Source organism: Lipotes vexillifer, unplaced genomic scaffold, assembly GCF_000442215.2.
Source record: "Lipotes vexillifer unplaced genomic scaffold, Lipotes_vexillifer_v1.1 scaffold536, whole genome shotgun sequence".
Taxonomy (NCBI): domain Eukaryota; kingdom Metazoa; phylum Chordata; class Mammalia; order Artiodactyla; family Lipotidae; genus Lipotes; species Lipotes vexillifer.
In genome coordinates this window covers 2,120,368-2,138,349 of record NW_006775074.1, presented here as the reverse complement: position 1 = coordinate 2,138,349, position 17,982 = coordinate 2,120,368, and the positions used below count along the sequence as shown (strand labels likewise).

General features: G+C 44.3%; 1 protein-coding gene across 1 annotated transcript in view; it reads left to right on the top strand.

Moving 5' to 3' along the window:
- FAT3 (FAT atypical cadherin 3) overlaps positions 1–16,552 on the top strand; it is a 592,627-nt gene extending 576,075 nt beyond the window's left edge. The window contains 4 exon segments of the mRNA XM_007449656.1: positions 5,527–5,680; positions 7,922–8,577; positions 12,235–12,348; positions 15,927–16,552. Of these exon segments, the coding sequence (XP_007449718.1) occupies positions 5,527–5,680; positions 7,922–8,577; positions 12,235–12,348; positions 15,927–16,552 (1,550 nt within the window).
- The last annotated feature ends 1,430 nt before the right edge of the window (positions 16,553–17,982 follow it).

Below are 17,982 nucleotides of genomic sequence, written 5' to 3'. Positions count from 1 at the left end.
GGGAAAGAGAAAAGTCAGAGTGACTACAAGTTGAGAGGGTGAAGTAATGACAGAGGCTATAGTCCTCAGCTAAGCTCACTCCACTTATGATTAACATCTCACGTGATAATGTGGCCACCAGTTTTCTCAAACTCATTGAGACTCACGTGGACCAGAATTTTCAGTATTTCCCAATATTCAGCCTAAAAGTCAGAGTGAAAAAACTCCCATGGCTTTCTTTTGTGTGGTTTATGAGCAACCCAGAATCCATAGTAATTCCAGTAATTACAGCAATAAAGCACCTAATGTTTGTAGGCTGCATTGTGGTTGATGAATCCAGAAACCTTATTATCCCCTATGAAGTGGGTATTAGTGAGGCTTAATTATCAGATTAAAACAGGGAGGTCTCTAGAGGTCAGGCGGCAATTATACTCCAATAAAGATGTTAAAAAAATTTTTAAATAAAATAAAATACACTTTTCATTTCACAAGGATTTGAGAGGAGAGAAACTATGGCATTGTTTGTTTGTTTGTTTTTAATATGTATTTCAGTGCTAGTGTGACAGTTATCTTTTTTAAATCTAGAAACTGGTACAAAGTAGCATCTGCCACTTACTGACTGTGTAACTTTGGGCAAACAATCTTATGTAAGCCTCAGTTCCCCTTTTGTAAAATAATAGTACTCTCAGCAGAGGGTTGTTGTCAAGTATTAAGTGAGATAATGCATGGAAAGTTCTTAGCATTTTTCCTAGCGCATAATAAGCTGTTGTTCTTGGTGACAGTTTACTTATTTGACATTCTCCCCCAACCCAAGACAAAAAATCTACTCTTTTTAATAAGACTTTGAGATTATCCACTGAATTTTATTTTTCTTTTACATTCACAAAAGTGTTAAAATATTATTTGTGATCAAATAATGCCTGGCTATCTTTGGGAATTCTGTTCCCTCTATTTGTGTTTTATATCAACATATGGTAATGCTTTGGGAGAGCAGAAGCTTTATTATGCTGTTAGCTTTATTATTTGATGATTATTTGGCTCCCAGAAGGATGTCTGAAGCTGTCCATCTCACTGCATCTCATTGGCTCCCTGGAGAGTTGTGGGGAGTAAATACAAGCCCCTCCTGATTCCTAGTAAGTTGTGAGTTCTGGCTTACTGACAAGTTCCAATGCCTATACAGTCTTGTAGAAAGATTTGAGAATCTGGAAGCCTGGATTCAAGTTCAAACTCATCATTTACTAGCTATACATACTTGAACTAAGCCACTATTCTCTCCAACACCCCCATGGAGTAGGGATGTTAATGGGGCCTGTTATTTTCCTTTCATGGGATTATTGTGATCCTTCATAGAATGACAAAGTGATTTTAGACATTACATCACTTAATATCATTATGGCAGACTTGTTGACATTTTAAAAATTATTAATAGTAAGGCCCAGGCCAGGATAATGAGATCATAAATAATGCTTCATTAGAACAGGTTAATTTTATCAACAAGCCTCTTTCACAAAGGCTAAATAGCAAATATAACTTTTCTTTCATTAAGAAAGAGAATCTGACCACTTTTTAAAATCCAATTGCTTTTCCCTTTCATCATGTTGACATAAAAATCCCTCCAAATTTAAAGTTTTTTCTTGCTTTTAGGCAAGATTTCTTCAAAAGGGTCTCCGCCTCCCTTGTCCCATGGGTTTGACATCACGAGAACAGATTCTAGAAATTTTGCTTCTCTTTTTAATAAACAGAGAAATCCAGATAGAGAGTGTAATAAAGTATGATTGTTGAACTTACAATTCGGGATAATACTGAACAACTCAGGACTCTGGAGCCAGACTACAGGGGTTCAAGTCTACACTAGTTTCATGACTGCAAATAAGTAATCTACTTCTTTGTACCCTGGTTTCCTCATCTATAAAATTGGAATAATAATAGTACCTTCATTGTAGGCTTGTTTTAAGATTTAAATGAGGTAATACATGTAAAGTGCTTAGAACTGTTCTTGGTCCATAATAAATGTCACTAAATGTTAGCTACCACCATCATCATCTTCTTCAAAATGGACAGCTAGTTTTCTCAGAGGTAGAACAGGGCCTCTCCCTCGTGCAAAGTTTATAGTGCTCTCTGTGCTCATCGATGGTGTTTTTCTGGCTTTGTATCCCCAGTCCCTATTTCAGGGGTGTGCTGGAAAACCAAGTCTCTAAAAACAAAAACCCTGATCTGCAGTGTTTGCTGATTTCTGTGGTATAAATATTCCCAGCCTTGCTGGCATCAGGCTACCAGTGGTTTAATAACTGTCTGCCAAATTCTTGAATACTTAAAATTCAGTACCCTCAACCCTAGATGAGCTGGCTCCAGCACACCACTGCCACTGGCTTAGACACTCAGTGAATAGGTTAATCAGTCAGGCTGGCGGCTGCATCAAGTAGCACTAGATATCCCACAGAAGATAATGAAAATGACAAAATGCAGAAGGAAATGTGTGAGAGTAAAACAGTGCACTAGAGGGAGTGTTTTTTTTTTTTTTTTTTTTTTTTGCGGTACGCGGGCCTCTCACTGCTGTGGCCTCTCCCGTCGAGGAGCACAGGCTCCGGACGCGCAGTCTCAGCGGCCATGGGTCACGGGCCCAGCCGCTCCGCGGCATGTGGGATCCTCCCGGACCGGGGCACGAACCCGCGTTCCCTACATCGCGGGGCGGACTCTCAACCACTGAGCCACCAGGGAAGCCCCAAGGGGAGTGCCTCATTTTAAATTCTGATTTTCCAAGGCAGAAAGACACCCAATCAAAGTAATCAAACCCATGACCCTCGTTAGAATCCAGTTTCCATAACAGTGATTCAAATGTCCCTTATTTCCTGACTTCCTCCTTGCCCCTCCCTGGCCCCCTACTACTGCTGCTATGGTTTTATTTGAGAAAAGGCCACAGCTTGTCAAATAAGAGCTGGAGAGGGGGGAATTGTACCTGAGCTGACCCACCTTGCCTTAGGTTCCCCCTCCTGACTGCCCTCCCTACTCATCACTGCCCTGCTTTGCAGATTCCCTACTGTGGTTGTTCCACCCCGCCCTTTAGTCTTGAAAGGAATTGAATTCATTCTCACAAGTCACTCTCCCTCTAAATGGCATGCCATCCTCACCAAAGACTAGCCAGGTGACATAAAGAAGCATTTTTCCCAGTTCTAACTGCTTTCAGCAATCCCCACTTCCATTTAGGTGAGCAACTGCCCAAATTGAAAAAAAAATTACCCCAAGTCAGCAGCATAATTTGAAGCAAGCAGACCTCAGACTATTGCATCCTGCCCATAGACTTCAGGCCGCCCATCTCTGGACACAGTTTGCATCAACAGTGGTCTTTCCTTATACATTAGTTCCCTGGTGTTTCATTGGTGTTGCATTCAAGAGTATTATGTCTCTCTCTCAGAGCCTCAACCTCTGGCCCTCTGGGTTCTTAGTGCCAGGGATGCTGGGGCTACCCAGTTCCTTCCTCTTAGGAATGTAAAGATTTCTCTCTTGCCTCTTCCACTTGCCTCCTGAAGATGAGTCCTTCTCTCTCCAAACCTATGAACACCCACACACAGTCATAATGTCCTCCTGTATGTGAGAGTTCTCTGGAGTGGGGATTCAGTAAAACGTCCATGAGAGCATGCTGTATTTCAATCTATAGATTATTAGCTATCTTATACCTATAGAGATCAATCTACAATATCCCAGCATCAGTCACTGACCACTTGGAGAGCAGAGGTTAGCCCAAGAGCCCTTCAAATAAGAGTGAGGATGGTTATTTGCAAACCAAAGTAAATATGATGTGCTTGTTGGATACTGAGACCCACAAATACTCTTCCTCTACTACCACCCACTCCCCCAAACATTAGAAACCAGGCCTTTACCCTCCCTCTGGGCAGATGATAGAGCCATTAATGTGGTAATTAACCAACCTTGACCAACCCAAGGGTACTGACACAGTATTGTTGTTGACAAGCCCCACTGATGTGCTTAGAGCTTCCTATCAGATTTCGATTTCTAGTTTTCTAGAAGCCCACTCTTCAATACGAGCTGATAAGCCAGGATTACCAGAAAAAGGAAATCCTCTCATGTGGAAGATATGGACTGTATTAAGGTTCTCCAGGGCAACAGAAACAATACAATAGATAGACAGATAGATAGATGATTGATGGAAAGATAGATAGATAGATTATAGATAGGTGGGTAGAGAGAGAGATAGACTTATTGATTGATTGATTTTTAAGAAATTTGCTTACAAGATTGTGGGGCTAGCAAGTCTGAAATTTATAGGGCAGGACAGCAGGCTGGAAATTCATGAAGAGTAGATTTTTCAGTCTTTACTTTGAAATCCTCGTAGCTGGAAATTCAGCCAAGATTTCTGTGTGACAGTCCTGAGGCAGAATTCCTTCTTCTTAAGGCCTTCTTTTGAATGGATAAAATCCACCCACATTATGTAGGGTAATCTGCTTTACTTAAAGTCAACTGATTATAAACGTTAATCACATCTACAAATACCCTCACAGCAACATCTAGACTAGTGTTTGACCAATAACTGGGTACCGTAGCTTAATCAGCTTGATACATAAAATCTACCTTCACAGAGACCAAATCACAGAAACAGAGAAAAGCAACTTGGAAGAAACTATTTATGACAACATAAATGAAAATCTCAATAAAAGTTTCAAAAGATGAGAAACTCTCTCGGAAAGTAAAGCAAAACCCCCACAGAAGTGTAACATGAGAGAAAGATAAAATTAAAGGAAGATCCAAATGATCTAAGATCCAAACCATAAAACTTCCATAAAAACAGAATAGAGAAACAAAGGAAATCATCAGTGCAATAAAGAAAGTTTCACAATTTCCAGATTGTGAGAGCCCAGTACTGGTTCAAGTTAAGTGTACATCATTGTGAAAGCTCAGAAAATTGCTGGGGACAGGAAAAGCCCCTCCAAACTGTTAGCAACAAAAAGAAACTAGGTCACACACAAACTTCAGGAACCAAAACAACTTTGGATTTCTCAAAAGTAACATAGAGGGAATTGCTTAGAATTCCGTACATAACTTAATTATCAAAGAAGTGTAAGGGTGGAGTAAAAACATGTGCAAGGTCTCACAACATTGACTTCTTATAAACCCCTTCTTAGGAAGCTACTATGAGTTCTAATGAAATGAGTATGGTACCTACGATAAACTCCTTCATGGAGACATCCTGCCTTTTACAGTAGCAGCCTGGTGGGGAGAGCATCTTCCGCCCCATCCTGGTTTCTGTTCTTGGGATCTGTTCCCTGGGTGTCACTTACCATTCTCACTAGCATTCATGTATGTGGTTAATTAGGTGAATGTTTGTGGACTAGCACAAGCTCCAAACCTTTACTTGGCATTTTTGTGGCAAGATGGGTTCCAAGTTCAAAATAACCAATTTGCTAATCATCTTGGGAATTTGGGCCCTGTCTAAGATTTGATTCAGAGGAATTAGGCCATGTATGGCCAAGTCCGTGCACTCTGAGCATTACCAGTGGCATCCATGGCTCATGAGTTCCTCTGTTTCTCCAGGTTATCAGTGTACCTGTCTCTCCCAGTTCACCGGGAGAAACTGTGAATCGGAGATCACAGCCTGCTTCCCAAACCCCTGCCGGAATGGAGGCTCCTGTGACCCCATAGGAAACACTTTCATCTGCAGTTGCAAAGCTGGGCTCACTGGAGTCACGTAAGTGAGATTGTGCAATTAGTCTTTCTCTACGCTGCTTCTTGTTGCTAAGAAAACCAAACAGTAAAAAACTAACTGGGATTGGGACTTCCCTGGTGGCCCAGCGGTTAAGACTCCACATTCCCAGTGCAGGGGGCCCGGGTTCAATCCCTGGTCAGGGAACTCGATCCTGCATGCCACAACTAAAAAAGATCCTGCACGCTGCAACTAAAGACCCCGCACCGGCAATGAAGATCCCGCATGCTGCAACTAAGACCAAATAAATAAATATTAAAGCAAAAAACAAACCAAAAAAACACCTAACTGGCATAAAATATTCACCACTAATAGGATGGGCAAAGGGTTAATATCTGAATATAAAGCGTGCTTACAAATGACTAAAATGTTATCAGGGATTATCTCTGGGTAGTGGGGTTATGGGTTAATTATAGTTTTACTTTATACTTCTCTATATTTTCAAAAATTTATACAATTACTATGTGTTCTGTAATCAGGAAAACAATCCTTTTAAAGAAAGTCTTCTCTGACCCCTAATATTTCCAGTATAGCTCTGAGGCAGATATACTATCCATTTCCCCAGAACTCATAAACTGGGCTCTACTTTCTAGCATTTTATGATCATTCTGAGAAACTGAAAATTTACGTTTCCTTTGCAAATCTTTTTTCCCCCAAGGAAGAGGGAAATTAAAGTGTGAGCCGAATGGAAAGGGAATGTTTTAAGTTCTCAGTAAAACAACGCATTCAACCATCCTTGATGGTTTTAGAAGTATATATATATGTATACGTAATCTCAAGCAAAGTGATATTCTAATTACAGATCAATCTTACGTATTCATTAAAGTAAATCTCCCGAGGACTTTACCAGGAAATACTTAGCTGACTTTGAATTGTTGGATGTAATTTAAAGTAACAAAGCTGCATTTATTTTTAAATACTCTGTGATTCTGACTAATATCCAGCTGACCTGGCCTCAGTCTGTTCAAATTAGGGACATTTGACTACATTTTAAAAGGTGGATTACCAAAGATATAAGTGATCGGGCCTTTTAAAATGAACATATCAGAATAACTGGGGAAGTAGAGGACAGGGGAAAAGAAAGATCTATGTTCTTAAATAATGTTAAACTAAGAAAGAGTAAGACTTACATGTTTGCCCTATAATTATACTCAAAACAAGTCATGGGCTGCTTTGAAGAGAATAAAATTGATTTATTTTTCATTAGAATGCTTTAATGATTTTTCCTGATAATCTGCCTTAGCCTTAGCCTTTAACATAAGCATAGAATCCAGAAGATACGATGCTATGTAGCCCTCCACCCACTGCCTACATACGCCCTATTACCCCTGCTTCCCAGAGAGACCAAAAATGACTGTACCTATTAGAGAGAAATGTCAGAACCAAAAACTTTCTCCTCCCTGGAAACTCTATTATAGGGTATCTAGCTTCACAGCTCTTTAAGTGTAGCTCTACAATCCCAGAAGCTCTGAGAACTAAAAGGACTGAGGATAAATTCGTGGCAAACTAATCTGGTGGCAAAATCAGCCAAACCCATTCTGAGGCTACTTCTAGTCTTTATTTCCCTCATTTATTGTGAATATCCATATGTTTTACTGTAGAAACACTGGCATATTTGATTACGGGTCCTATGTCAGCACCAGTTCCTGGGATGGGGTGGGTATTCTACGTAATATGAAAGATATGTACTGTATGTCATTTCTAAAATTGCAAAAGTTTGCATTCTGAGATGCATCTGGCCCTGAGCATTTTGGAGACCAGTACGTCTTCAACAGCATCTGTGGTTTCTTTTTCTGCTCCTTCTCTTCTCTCCCATGGCAGCCGTTCCCTTCCTCCGACCCGCTCGGGTCAGAATATGGGAGAGTTTGCATTGGGAGAAATCCCCTGATGCATGATGATCACCGGGGTCTACGGTGGGTGCATAAATGCTCACCCACCTCCCATATACACTGCGTCGCTTCAGGTACCCTTTAGGTGCTTTTTTTTTTTTTTTTTTGGGGTCCGCGCCCCTTTAATTAATTAATTAATTTTTGCTGTGTTGGGTCTTCGTTTCTGTGCGAGGGCTTTCCCGGGGTACGAACCCGCGTCCCCTGCATCGGCAGGCGGACTCTCAACCACTGCGCCACCAGGGAAGCCCGCTCTTTCTCTTTTAAAGATGTCGGTTTAACATGGAACGTCCGCAGGTCCTGATGTTTGAGGGGGGCTTTGGTGTGTTCTGTCGCGAAGGTGCGAGGAGGACGTCAACGAGTGCGAGCGGGAGGAGTGTGAGAACGGCGGAGCCTGTGTGAACGTGTTTGGCTCCTTCCTCTGCAACTGCACACCAGGCTACGTGGGGCAGTACTGCGGCCTGCGCCCCGTCGTGGTACCCAACATCCAGGCCGGCCACTCCTACGTGGGGAAGGAGGAGCTCATCGGCATCGCCGTGGTCCTCTGCGTCATCTTCGTCCTCGTCGTCCTCTTCATCTTCTTCCGCAAGAAGGTCTTCCGCAAGAACTACTCCCGCAACAACATCACACTGGTGCAGGACCCTGCTACGGCCGCCCTGCTCAACAAGAGCAACGGCATTCCATTCCGGAACCTGCGGGGCGGCGGGGACAGCCGCAACGTCTACCAGGAGGTGGGGCCCCCGCAGGTCCCCGTGCGCCCCATGGCCTACACCCCGTGCTTCCAGAGCGACTCCAGGAGCAACCTGGACAAGATCGTGGACGGGCTGGGCGGCGAGCACCAGGAGATGACAACATTTCACCCCGAGTCACCACGCATCCTGACGGCCAGGCGGGGTGTGGTCGTGTGCAGTGTGGCCCCCAACCTCCCTGCCGTGTCCCCCTGCCGTTCTGACTGCGATTCCATCCGGAAGAATGGCTGGGATGCCGGAACTGAAAGTGAGTCGGAAGTAGTAATGCATCATTATTTCTTCCGCTCGTGTTTACTGGAAGGAAATTCGGGAAGGGAGAGCGCCCCGGAGGCACAGAGCTCTCAGTAGGACATGTTCTGACCCTAAATGTTCACACCAGCCCTGAAGTATTGCCCTGGTTCTTATCCCCGTTTACAGATGGGGAAAATGAGGCTCAGAGAACATACATAAGGTGCCCAAGATCACACAGCTAGTAAGAGGAAGCTGGTACTCCAATACAGGGCTGCCAGCCTCTAAAACCCATGCTCTTCTTTTTTTTTTTTTTTTTTTTTTAATTAAAAAAACGTTTTATTTTATATTGGAGTATAGTTGATTAACAATGTTGTGATAGTTTCAGGTGTACAGCAAAGTTATATTTGCTGTACATTCAGTTATACATATACATGTTATATGTATATTCAGTTATACATATACATGTATCTATTCTTTTTCAAATTCTTTTCCCATTTAGGTAGAACCCATGCTCTACTCACAATAGCACACCATTGGCAATAAAACAAGCAGCGTAGCCACTTATGTGATATACAGGAAGTGTGCTATGGAAGGTCAGAAGAGAGTATTTTTAGTCTTAGGGTGAAGACTTGAGGGGAGCAGAGGGACATTCGAGTTGGAACATGGTGGATCAAAGGTCCAGGAAAAGGAGGGTGTTCCACCACATAGAGGCACCCACATGATCAGAAGAAAAGCAAGTGCTTCTGTTTGGCTGGAATGTAGGGTTCAGGAAACAAGAAGGTGAACCACAAGCAGGAAAAGTGGTCCAGGCCAGATGCTAGTGTTTCCCTCTCCTTTTGGCCTCATACAGCAGAATTCTAGGCAAAGAGAAGAGCCACAAGTGCAAAGGCCCTGGGGTGGGAAAGACTTTAGTATATTGAAGAACATAGACAAGGTCAATGTAGTTAGAGCTTGGTGAGCAGTGGGGAGAGTGGATACATTTTAACAGCAACGCTAATGCAGTTTTTAATCAGGTAAATAGCTTGATCTAATTTACATTTTTAAAAGATGGCTCTGACTGATCCATGGAGAAGAGACTAAATAGGACCAAAGAGGGAAGGGAGCAGAGACCATTTCGTTGTCCTATATGAACATCTGGGGAGAGGTGGTGATTGTTTTCTCTGTCCCAACATCAGTCAGAATGAAACTAAGGCAAGCTCCGTTGTATCCTACGACTTTTCATCAGGCCTAATGGCTTTATATTTGAGTAGCAGTGACACGCTGGGTAGCAGGAATTTCCAAAGGCTAGGATTACAGTACTATGATGTATGTCGGGGTAAAGGGGGAGGGGGGAGGCTGGTTTCAAATGGAGCTAGAAAGCACATGCACCCAAGGAGATACAGGGCGTCTCCATGAAGGAAGGGGGCATTCCTACTGGTGTCTTTAAGCATGAGTAAGATTTGAGTAGGAAACTATTGGAGAGGGCCTAATGGGAACAGGAAGCAGCTCAGTCAGTGCAGGGGACACGTGAGGGGTTACCTGAGGGTGTCTGGCTCTGTTGTTTAGGAGGAAGGCAGCCAGAGGTGAAAGTTTGGACACGACTACATGAAAAATGATTGAATCTCTGAGAGTGTGAGCTCACCGAGGGAGCAGGAACAGAGAGACGATGGTCCATCTGGGCCTCAGAAAGAATCTTGGAGATGCCTACATGTGGGAGGTGGGCAGGGAGTTGGGGCCAGGAAGGGAAACAAACACCTGTCAACAAAAAGAGGGCAAGGAGAGGGGAAAGGGCAGCCAAGCAGAAGCCAAGGCTACCAATAAGGTCAGCAGGGTTGACACAGTCTTAACAAAATACTGCACTTGACACCTAGAAGTTTCTTAGTGATCTCAAGAATGTCCCAGTGGGTCCTCAAGACAGAGTTCAGCATGCAAGGGTTAAGGATGAAGAGACTTGATGAGAAAACAGAGGCAGCAGATGAACACGAAAAACCACCACTGCCGTCTCCTTAAATCCCCACAGCTGCCCCACATGGGTGCCGGTTGGAGGAGTGGATAAGTGAAATGACTTGCTTTAGAGCAGTAACTAGGAAAGGGAGGGGTGAGGATTGGCATCTGGTGCATCAGGGTCCAAAGCCTGTGCTTTTACCCAGACCGCTCTTGGGAGCTTTACCAGGGAGGTGGGAGAGGGACAAGAGAGGGAGAGGGTCTCCTGATGATGGAGGACAGGCTCTATTCTAGTACCACTCCAACATGCTCTCTGCTGACTCCACCTTTGAGTAGACACACTTACACTTCAAGTCCTTCCCCTTGGATTTTAACCATAAAGATATTCCCTCTCGAATTATTGGTAGAGTTGGTAGAAAGCCCTGGTTAGTAGAAAGCCTCCTTTTATTTAGCAGTGCAGATTTTGAATAAATGGAAGAGTGGAGAAAGGAGTTTTGTGCACAGCACTATACTCACCAGGGTGGATCATTTGGCATTTCCTTCCTTGTGTTCAGGGCTAAGGCTGGTGCCCACCTTGTGCTTTTCCAAGGCACATGTTTTCTGCCACATGGCTGTTGGCAGGTGAATATCTCCCTGGCATCTCTTGTCCACTTGTATCGGTTGCTTATCCAACTCATCGTTTTGCTGTGGCTTCAGCATCTGATGGCAGATGCAGAGCTGCAGTGCCTGCACGCTTTGTGGAAGAAACAGCGATTTCTCTAGTCATGAAGAACAACGGTTCCCTTAATCACGAGTCCCCGTCTCTTCATACCGTCACATTCCATGATGATTTTCCTGGTGATCAGTTCCCTCCACCCACTTCGTAATGTGACAGCTTTATTTCCAGAATCCACCTCAGGCCTAAACTCACATGTCCCCCCAAAGTATTGTTGAGCTTTTATCGACTACATTTCCCCCTTTGTTAAGCAAGGCAGAGCTAGCTGGCGAGACAGTCTCTGGGTGACTAATTCATTTTTCACCTGACAACTTCAAGATATGGGTTTTTATTGCTTCTTTTAGTCCATCAAATAAGAAAGTAGCCCTGTAGTGCGTGCGTGAGTGCATGCGTGTGTGTGTGTGTGTGTGTGTGTGTGTGTGTGCAGGCTCTCTTTGTATGGCAAAGAGGGAGAAGTGTGTGTCTAAGAGCACAGCCACACCGCTGACTGCTGTCCTCCGGAGTGCCGAAAGCTGTCATTCCCAAAAATGATGTGGCGCTGCCCTCTAGAAGGCAAAGCTGAGAACTCCACTCGCTCCCCAGAGAGGGAAGTTCGGATTAGTGTAATGGCATTCTTGCCTATAAAATATTTATACCCCTATTTTAAAAGTAATCTCATTTAACCTGGTGTTGACACCACATCGGTTCATGTAAATGATCTAAATTAACTCTGAATAGCAAAGAGCAGCCCAGCCACTTCATCCTAGCTTCCCTCTTAGTCGCTTCCCTTTGAGGATGGAACAGCGACTTTCGGCTGTCAGCTATTTGGAAGTTCATTTACCACACACAGGTTAAGGGTTTCGAATCCATCACGTAAATTTCTTGATTGACAGACCTTTGCCCCTGATGGTATAATCAGTTTTCTATTGTGCACTAAATTATTTTCTCTAAGCAAATGAAAGTGCCCCAAGAAGTGAACTCTGGCAGGGGGCGGGGCTGGAAATATGCACAAGGTAACCAGTGTCATTTCTGCTTTCTCTCTGGCTGTCCACGAAGACAAAGGGGTTGATGACCCAGGAGAAGTGACCTGCTTTGCAGGCAGTAATAAAGGCAGCAACTCAGAAGTTCAGTCCCTGAGCTCCTTCCAGTCAGATTCTGGTGACGACAATGGTAAGAAGTCATGGGATTTGTCCACCCCGGTGGGCCCTGTTTCCTGTGCTGGCGGTCACTGGTTGAGAGGAAGGTGTTGGGACCCATCCTGTTTCCTGGCCCAAGCGTGGGCTTTTGCTCGTGCTCACAGCTTTCGCTGGGCTCCACTGCTGCGTGTCCGCTGAAAAATCAAGCACTCATTGAGCCGCAGCTGGGAGCAGGCACAGAAGTAGAGGACGTTCCCGCAGCCCTCCAGTAACGCGTCCTCTTTGACGTGGTTCATGATGGAACCACCTCGTCCCAAAGGATACTCTCTAGCAAAGTGTGACTTGTTTCCTTTTTTATTCTAGCTCATGATGATCTCTTCACACTTCACTATCCATCCAACCTCCCCATCATTAGAAATTAGTTCAGAGGCAAGACCTCCTTCTCGTAGAACCTCCTTCCCAGAGAGGTGGTATCTTCATCCTTCTCCAATCATTTGAGGTCATGGGCCTTTGGAGAATCTTATCTTATATACAATGGATCAGCTCCTTAGAAAAATGCACATACCCCCAAAATGTTGCATACAATTCCATGTGGTTCATGAACCTCACTGACACCCCAAAGCTGCAGCCTCTACCTCCTGTGAACCCATGTTTATGGAGAGGGCGTTAATGAAGGACTGGGTTTTCTGAGCTTGGGGAACCAGCTTTGGAGGATGGGTTGGTCTCCCCAGCGCAGGGAAAGGGTGCAGAAATAGTCATAAAACAGTGAGAATTTACCACATGGTGGTGAACGAAGAATAATTTCAAGTAGTCATTGACAGTGACAGGCAGGCTTATCTTAGTCTATACCTTATGCTATTTTCCCATTTATCAACAATTGGTAAAAGTGAATATTTATACTTTATGTAATCGTTCACCCCATAAGCCCTTGCTGAGTTTCTCCTGAATGTTGAATCCTGTGCTGGGCATTTTGTACCCTGAGAACAAAATGAAAATGACACCGTCTTTGCCAACCACCACCCGCCCCCGGCCCGCCCCAGGTAAAGATAGGAACAAAGGAGCCCCGAGGCCATAGGAGCAGTCATGGAAGTAAAATAGTCTACTTTCCCCATCACCACCCCCAAATCTCTTCCACCTCCATCCCAAATCCCTGGCACTCCTGAGAGGTGCGGAAACCTCAGTGTATCTGACCACTGGGGTAACAAACCATGTAACAGTGGATTTCTTCTGAGCGATCTCAGAAGGTCAGAGGCAGGCCTCCAGATTTCTTTGCCTTGCTGTTTACTCCCTTCTTCATCCCCAGCCAGAAGAAAAGTTGCCGCTGGTTTGCATTTTATGTAGAAGCGGCCAAGAACGTAGTGTTTCCAAGCTCCACGCAGCAGCTCCAGCGATGACGCCTGGTTGACTATTCTCACAGGCTCTCCTTCATCACACACTTGGGCTTTCAGGCTTAGCATTCTAGGTTGGCCCTGACTAAAGCAGGCTTCCTAAAGTGCCTGATCACCTCTCCAGAAGCTACTGGTATCAGGTGCTAAGGCAACCCATATGAGCACAGAGATCTCCTTCCCAGTTTCTGACTATTTCAGAGGCCAAATGCTGACTCCCATCTACACTTTACGGGTGGGATCTGGGCCTCGGGTCGTTCTAGGTTATCGGTGGCGTCATGTGAGTGTGAAACCATCAGTGCTGCAAAGGTTATCCCTCACCACTGGCATGTGGCTCAGAGCAGCATGGCTGACCAGCAAGTAATTATCCCTGGGAATAGTGAGATCTTCCTTGGAGCCTTTGGGAGTCGCTAATGAGAAATTAGCATAAGCTCATGGCCTTTGCCTTCCTAGATTGATTTCGCTGGGCCACGAGGTGTGAATTTATGCCCCAGCAATTCCTGCCGATCGTGCCTTTCAGGAGGACTGGCCCCGGATTTGCTGCTGTTGCCCTTCCTCCAAGAAGCCAGGGGGATGAAGGTGTCTACTGGAGTGCAATGGATGGACTATGGGAAGCTTTGGGTGTTTGCATGTTGTGCCTTTGTTGTTACCATTGTTGTTGTTAAGACAAGTGAATGTGTGTTTAAAATACATAACTAACCTGAAGCTGTCCTTCTCCTTCCTCCTGTCCTCTTTTCCTGGCCACAAGCATCCATAGTGACTGTCATTCAGCTTGTCAACAATGTAGTTGACACTATAGAGAATGAAGGTATTTACTGTTTTCTTCCATAGCATTTCTTTATGCAGAGTTAACCTTTTGGAAATATCACTTCCTTGTTACTTTGAGCTAGGGGTGACTTTTTTTTTTTTTTATTGAAGTATAGTATAGTACAATGTTATATAAGTTTCACGTGTACGACATAGCGATTCACAATATTTGAAGGTTATACTCCATTTATAGTTATTGTAAAATACTGTCTATATTTCCTGTGCTGTACAAGATAGCTTTGTAGCTTATTTATTTTATGAACTAGAGGTGATTTTAATCAGTTGGCAGCAGAGGGGGCGGTACAGGTGGTTTCAATGAGACGCTGAATGTCTCTCTCTGGATTGGAGTGAATTTTACAATTTCGAAAAACAATCCAGGTCATAATTCTTTTAATATGTGAGGTACTCTTTTTAAAAACTCCCTTCCGAGAGAAGAGTACCCACTTAATCGAAATCCAGATTAATACTAAATTCATTCTTGCATTCAACATGTATTGATTGAGCACCTACTGTGAGCTGGGGATATTTAAGAAATCGTTCAAAACTACAATATTATGGGAATTGATTTCAATCGGGTAACTTTTATTAGTGATTTAATACTATTAGGGCCTGGTACAGATGCGACTTATCTTTTCGTTTCACAAATAACAACAAGGAGGAATAGGAACATTTTTTTATATCATCTAAAATGTTCTACTGTACCTTCCTCACATGACTTGGACTGTCAGTTTTACTTCTAACTTTGTATTTAAACAGTGTCTGTCACGGATCAAGGACAGAACTACAACCGAGGTGATTCTGCCATGCCCCCAGCATAATATGTTACTTATGTGTTTGGAATTGCTGCGTTTGTTCTTACGCTGTCCCTCTCCTTCCATCTTTACTGAGTTTCTTTGATCTGCATTTTGCATGTTCCAGGTGTCTTGTGTGCTTGATACTGGAGGTGAAAGCCCCAGCCCAGCATCCTCCCTCCCCCAGCCTCTCCCCTGCTCCAGCAACTCATTTGTTTGCACGCACATCTCCCTGCCTCCTGTGGTCCACAGGACGGCTGATGCATCTACCTCTTCAAGCATGTTGCCAGCCTGGATGTGCACTTAGCCTATGGCTAGGAAGAGGAGAGAGGGTTCTAGAACTGTCGTTTGCTCGGCATGCCCTCGCTGGCCATCGCTTCCGGCATGGCTGAGTGGGAGATGCTGCAGCAACCAGGTGTCGTCCTCAGAGTTGCCATTGCCTTGTACTTCCCGGGCCAGAGCATGGCTGGTCCTGAGAGACCCTTGTAAAAAGCATGCGGGTGACCCTGGCTTCTTAGGGTCTCCTGGATGTTAAGAATTGCATGTCAGGTTCCTTGCCTGCTCCTTTCTGAGCCCTGACTCCAGCTCCATTCTGAAGGAAACTAACTGACACGGCTTCTCTCTCACAGCCTATCACTGGGACACCTCTGACTGGATGCCGGGGGCCCGCCTGTCGGACATAGAAGAGGTACCCAACTACGAGAACCAGGAGGGAGGCTCGGCGCACCAGGGCAGCACGCGGGAGTTGGAGAGCGATTACTACCTGGGCGGCTACGACATCGACAGCGAGTACCCACCCCCCCACGAAGAGGAGTTCTTGAGTCAGGACCAGCTGCCCCCACCCCTGCCAGAGGACTTCCCGGCCCAGTATGAGGCCCTGCCGCCCTCCCAGCCGGTCTCACTGGCCAGCACGCTGAGCCCAGACTGCAGGAGAAGGCCCCAGTTCCATCCCAGCCAGTACCTCCCTCCCCACCCCTTCCCCAACGAAACGGATTTGGTGAGCCCTCCCGCCACCTGTGAATTCAGTACTTTTGCCGTGAGCATGAACCAGGGCACAGAGACAGCAGCGGGCTCAGCAGACAGTGTGTCTCTCTCCTTGCACAATTCCAGAGGCACCTCGTCCTCGGATGTGTCAGCCAGCTGCGGCTTCGAAGACTCTGAAGTAGCCATGAGTGACTATGAGAGCGTCGGGGAGCTCAGCCTCGCCAGCCTTCACATTCCCTTTATGGAGACCCAGCACCAGACCCAAGTGTAGAGGGTGCGCTCGGGTGATGCGTGCGGTTTGTTACAGAAACGCGGAGGGAGACTGGCTGGGCTCGCATCTCCACGAAGGGTTCTGTGTTGAGCGAGCGGGAAATGCGGTATTTTCTTCTGGGCACTTGTTCCCGAGCCATACTGTCACAAGCAAGCTCGACTCTAGCTGGCTGAAAAGAAAAGGTTCAGAAATTGTTTCTGAGAGGTGACCCATCACCCTGGCAGTGCGTCCCTGCGCTCATGACCGACAAGACGCACCTAGTTTTTAAAGGGGGAAACAATTTCACCCACTGTTATACAGTCCATCTGTATGGCTTTGTGCAGTACTGTGCCCTAGAAAAGTGTTACAGCATCGGTCCTTTCAGTATTAATAACTGGCAACAAGCCAAGAGGCATTGTTGCATGTAATTTTGAGCCAATGGGGAGGGGGGAATGAAAATAGTAGTTACGATTGTTGGAAAAGTTAGTCTCTTAGGCAAAAGAAAAGAGGAATAAATATTATTAAATAAATAAGAAAATGGGATGAAGGCTTTCAAATCAACTCTCTCTCTTTTTTTTTTTTTTTTAAATAAGCTGCCCAATTTTCAGCTATAAAATTAGGTTTGGGTAACATGTTTAGTATGCTTAGTTATTTTTGTTTGTTTGTTTTTGTTAAGCATCCAATATAATATAGTTGGATTTTATGATCTTTGAGAAAGATATCAATGAAGGGGAATACCTGAGGATATTTGGGTACCATTTTGTAGGTTGTGCAAACATTAGAAAGAATGTGATTATCTGTCTTTGTGTTTTCCAGTAAATACTCTTGGCTGTAACTTTAATTTTAACATTGCTGCAGAAATTGGCCTTTGTTCTGAGAATCAGGAAATAAAAAGACAAATAAAGGAATATTTTGGTACATTGTTCTCTAGCATGAGAGATATTGAGAGGTTTAAGCAGAATTCACAAATTCAGGGAAAAAAAGAAACTATAATACTTTCAAAGTTTTCAGCTAGATAATCACAATTCTTGATAATGCAGATAAAAGGTACGTGTTGTTTTAAACTGTTAGCATCATCACTATAAATGCAATTATGTTTTTAAAAAAGGAGAAGAAAGTAGATAGTTCTTGTGTGTAAATTATAATAGTGTGTGTTTCTGGTCCTATGTACAAATATGTGCTTGCACTCAATAAGGCTGCTCTTGAGGAAAGCTGACGGGAAGGTTTTAGGATATAGACTATGTTAAAAATCCTGCCAATGAGGCCAACCTTCCAATTTCTCTGATCTTGATGATATTAGAGAAACACCAAATGCCGTATTTTATTCTGGTTCAGTTAACTTTATTTTGGTACTGCCATTTATATGAACTTGAAGCAAAACGGTGCTTTCTTAGGGAAAAAAAAAAAACTGTATTTTGTTATAATTTTCCAGAACTAAACTCTCATTTGAA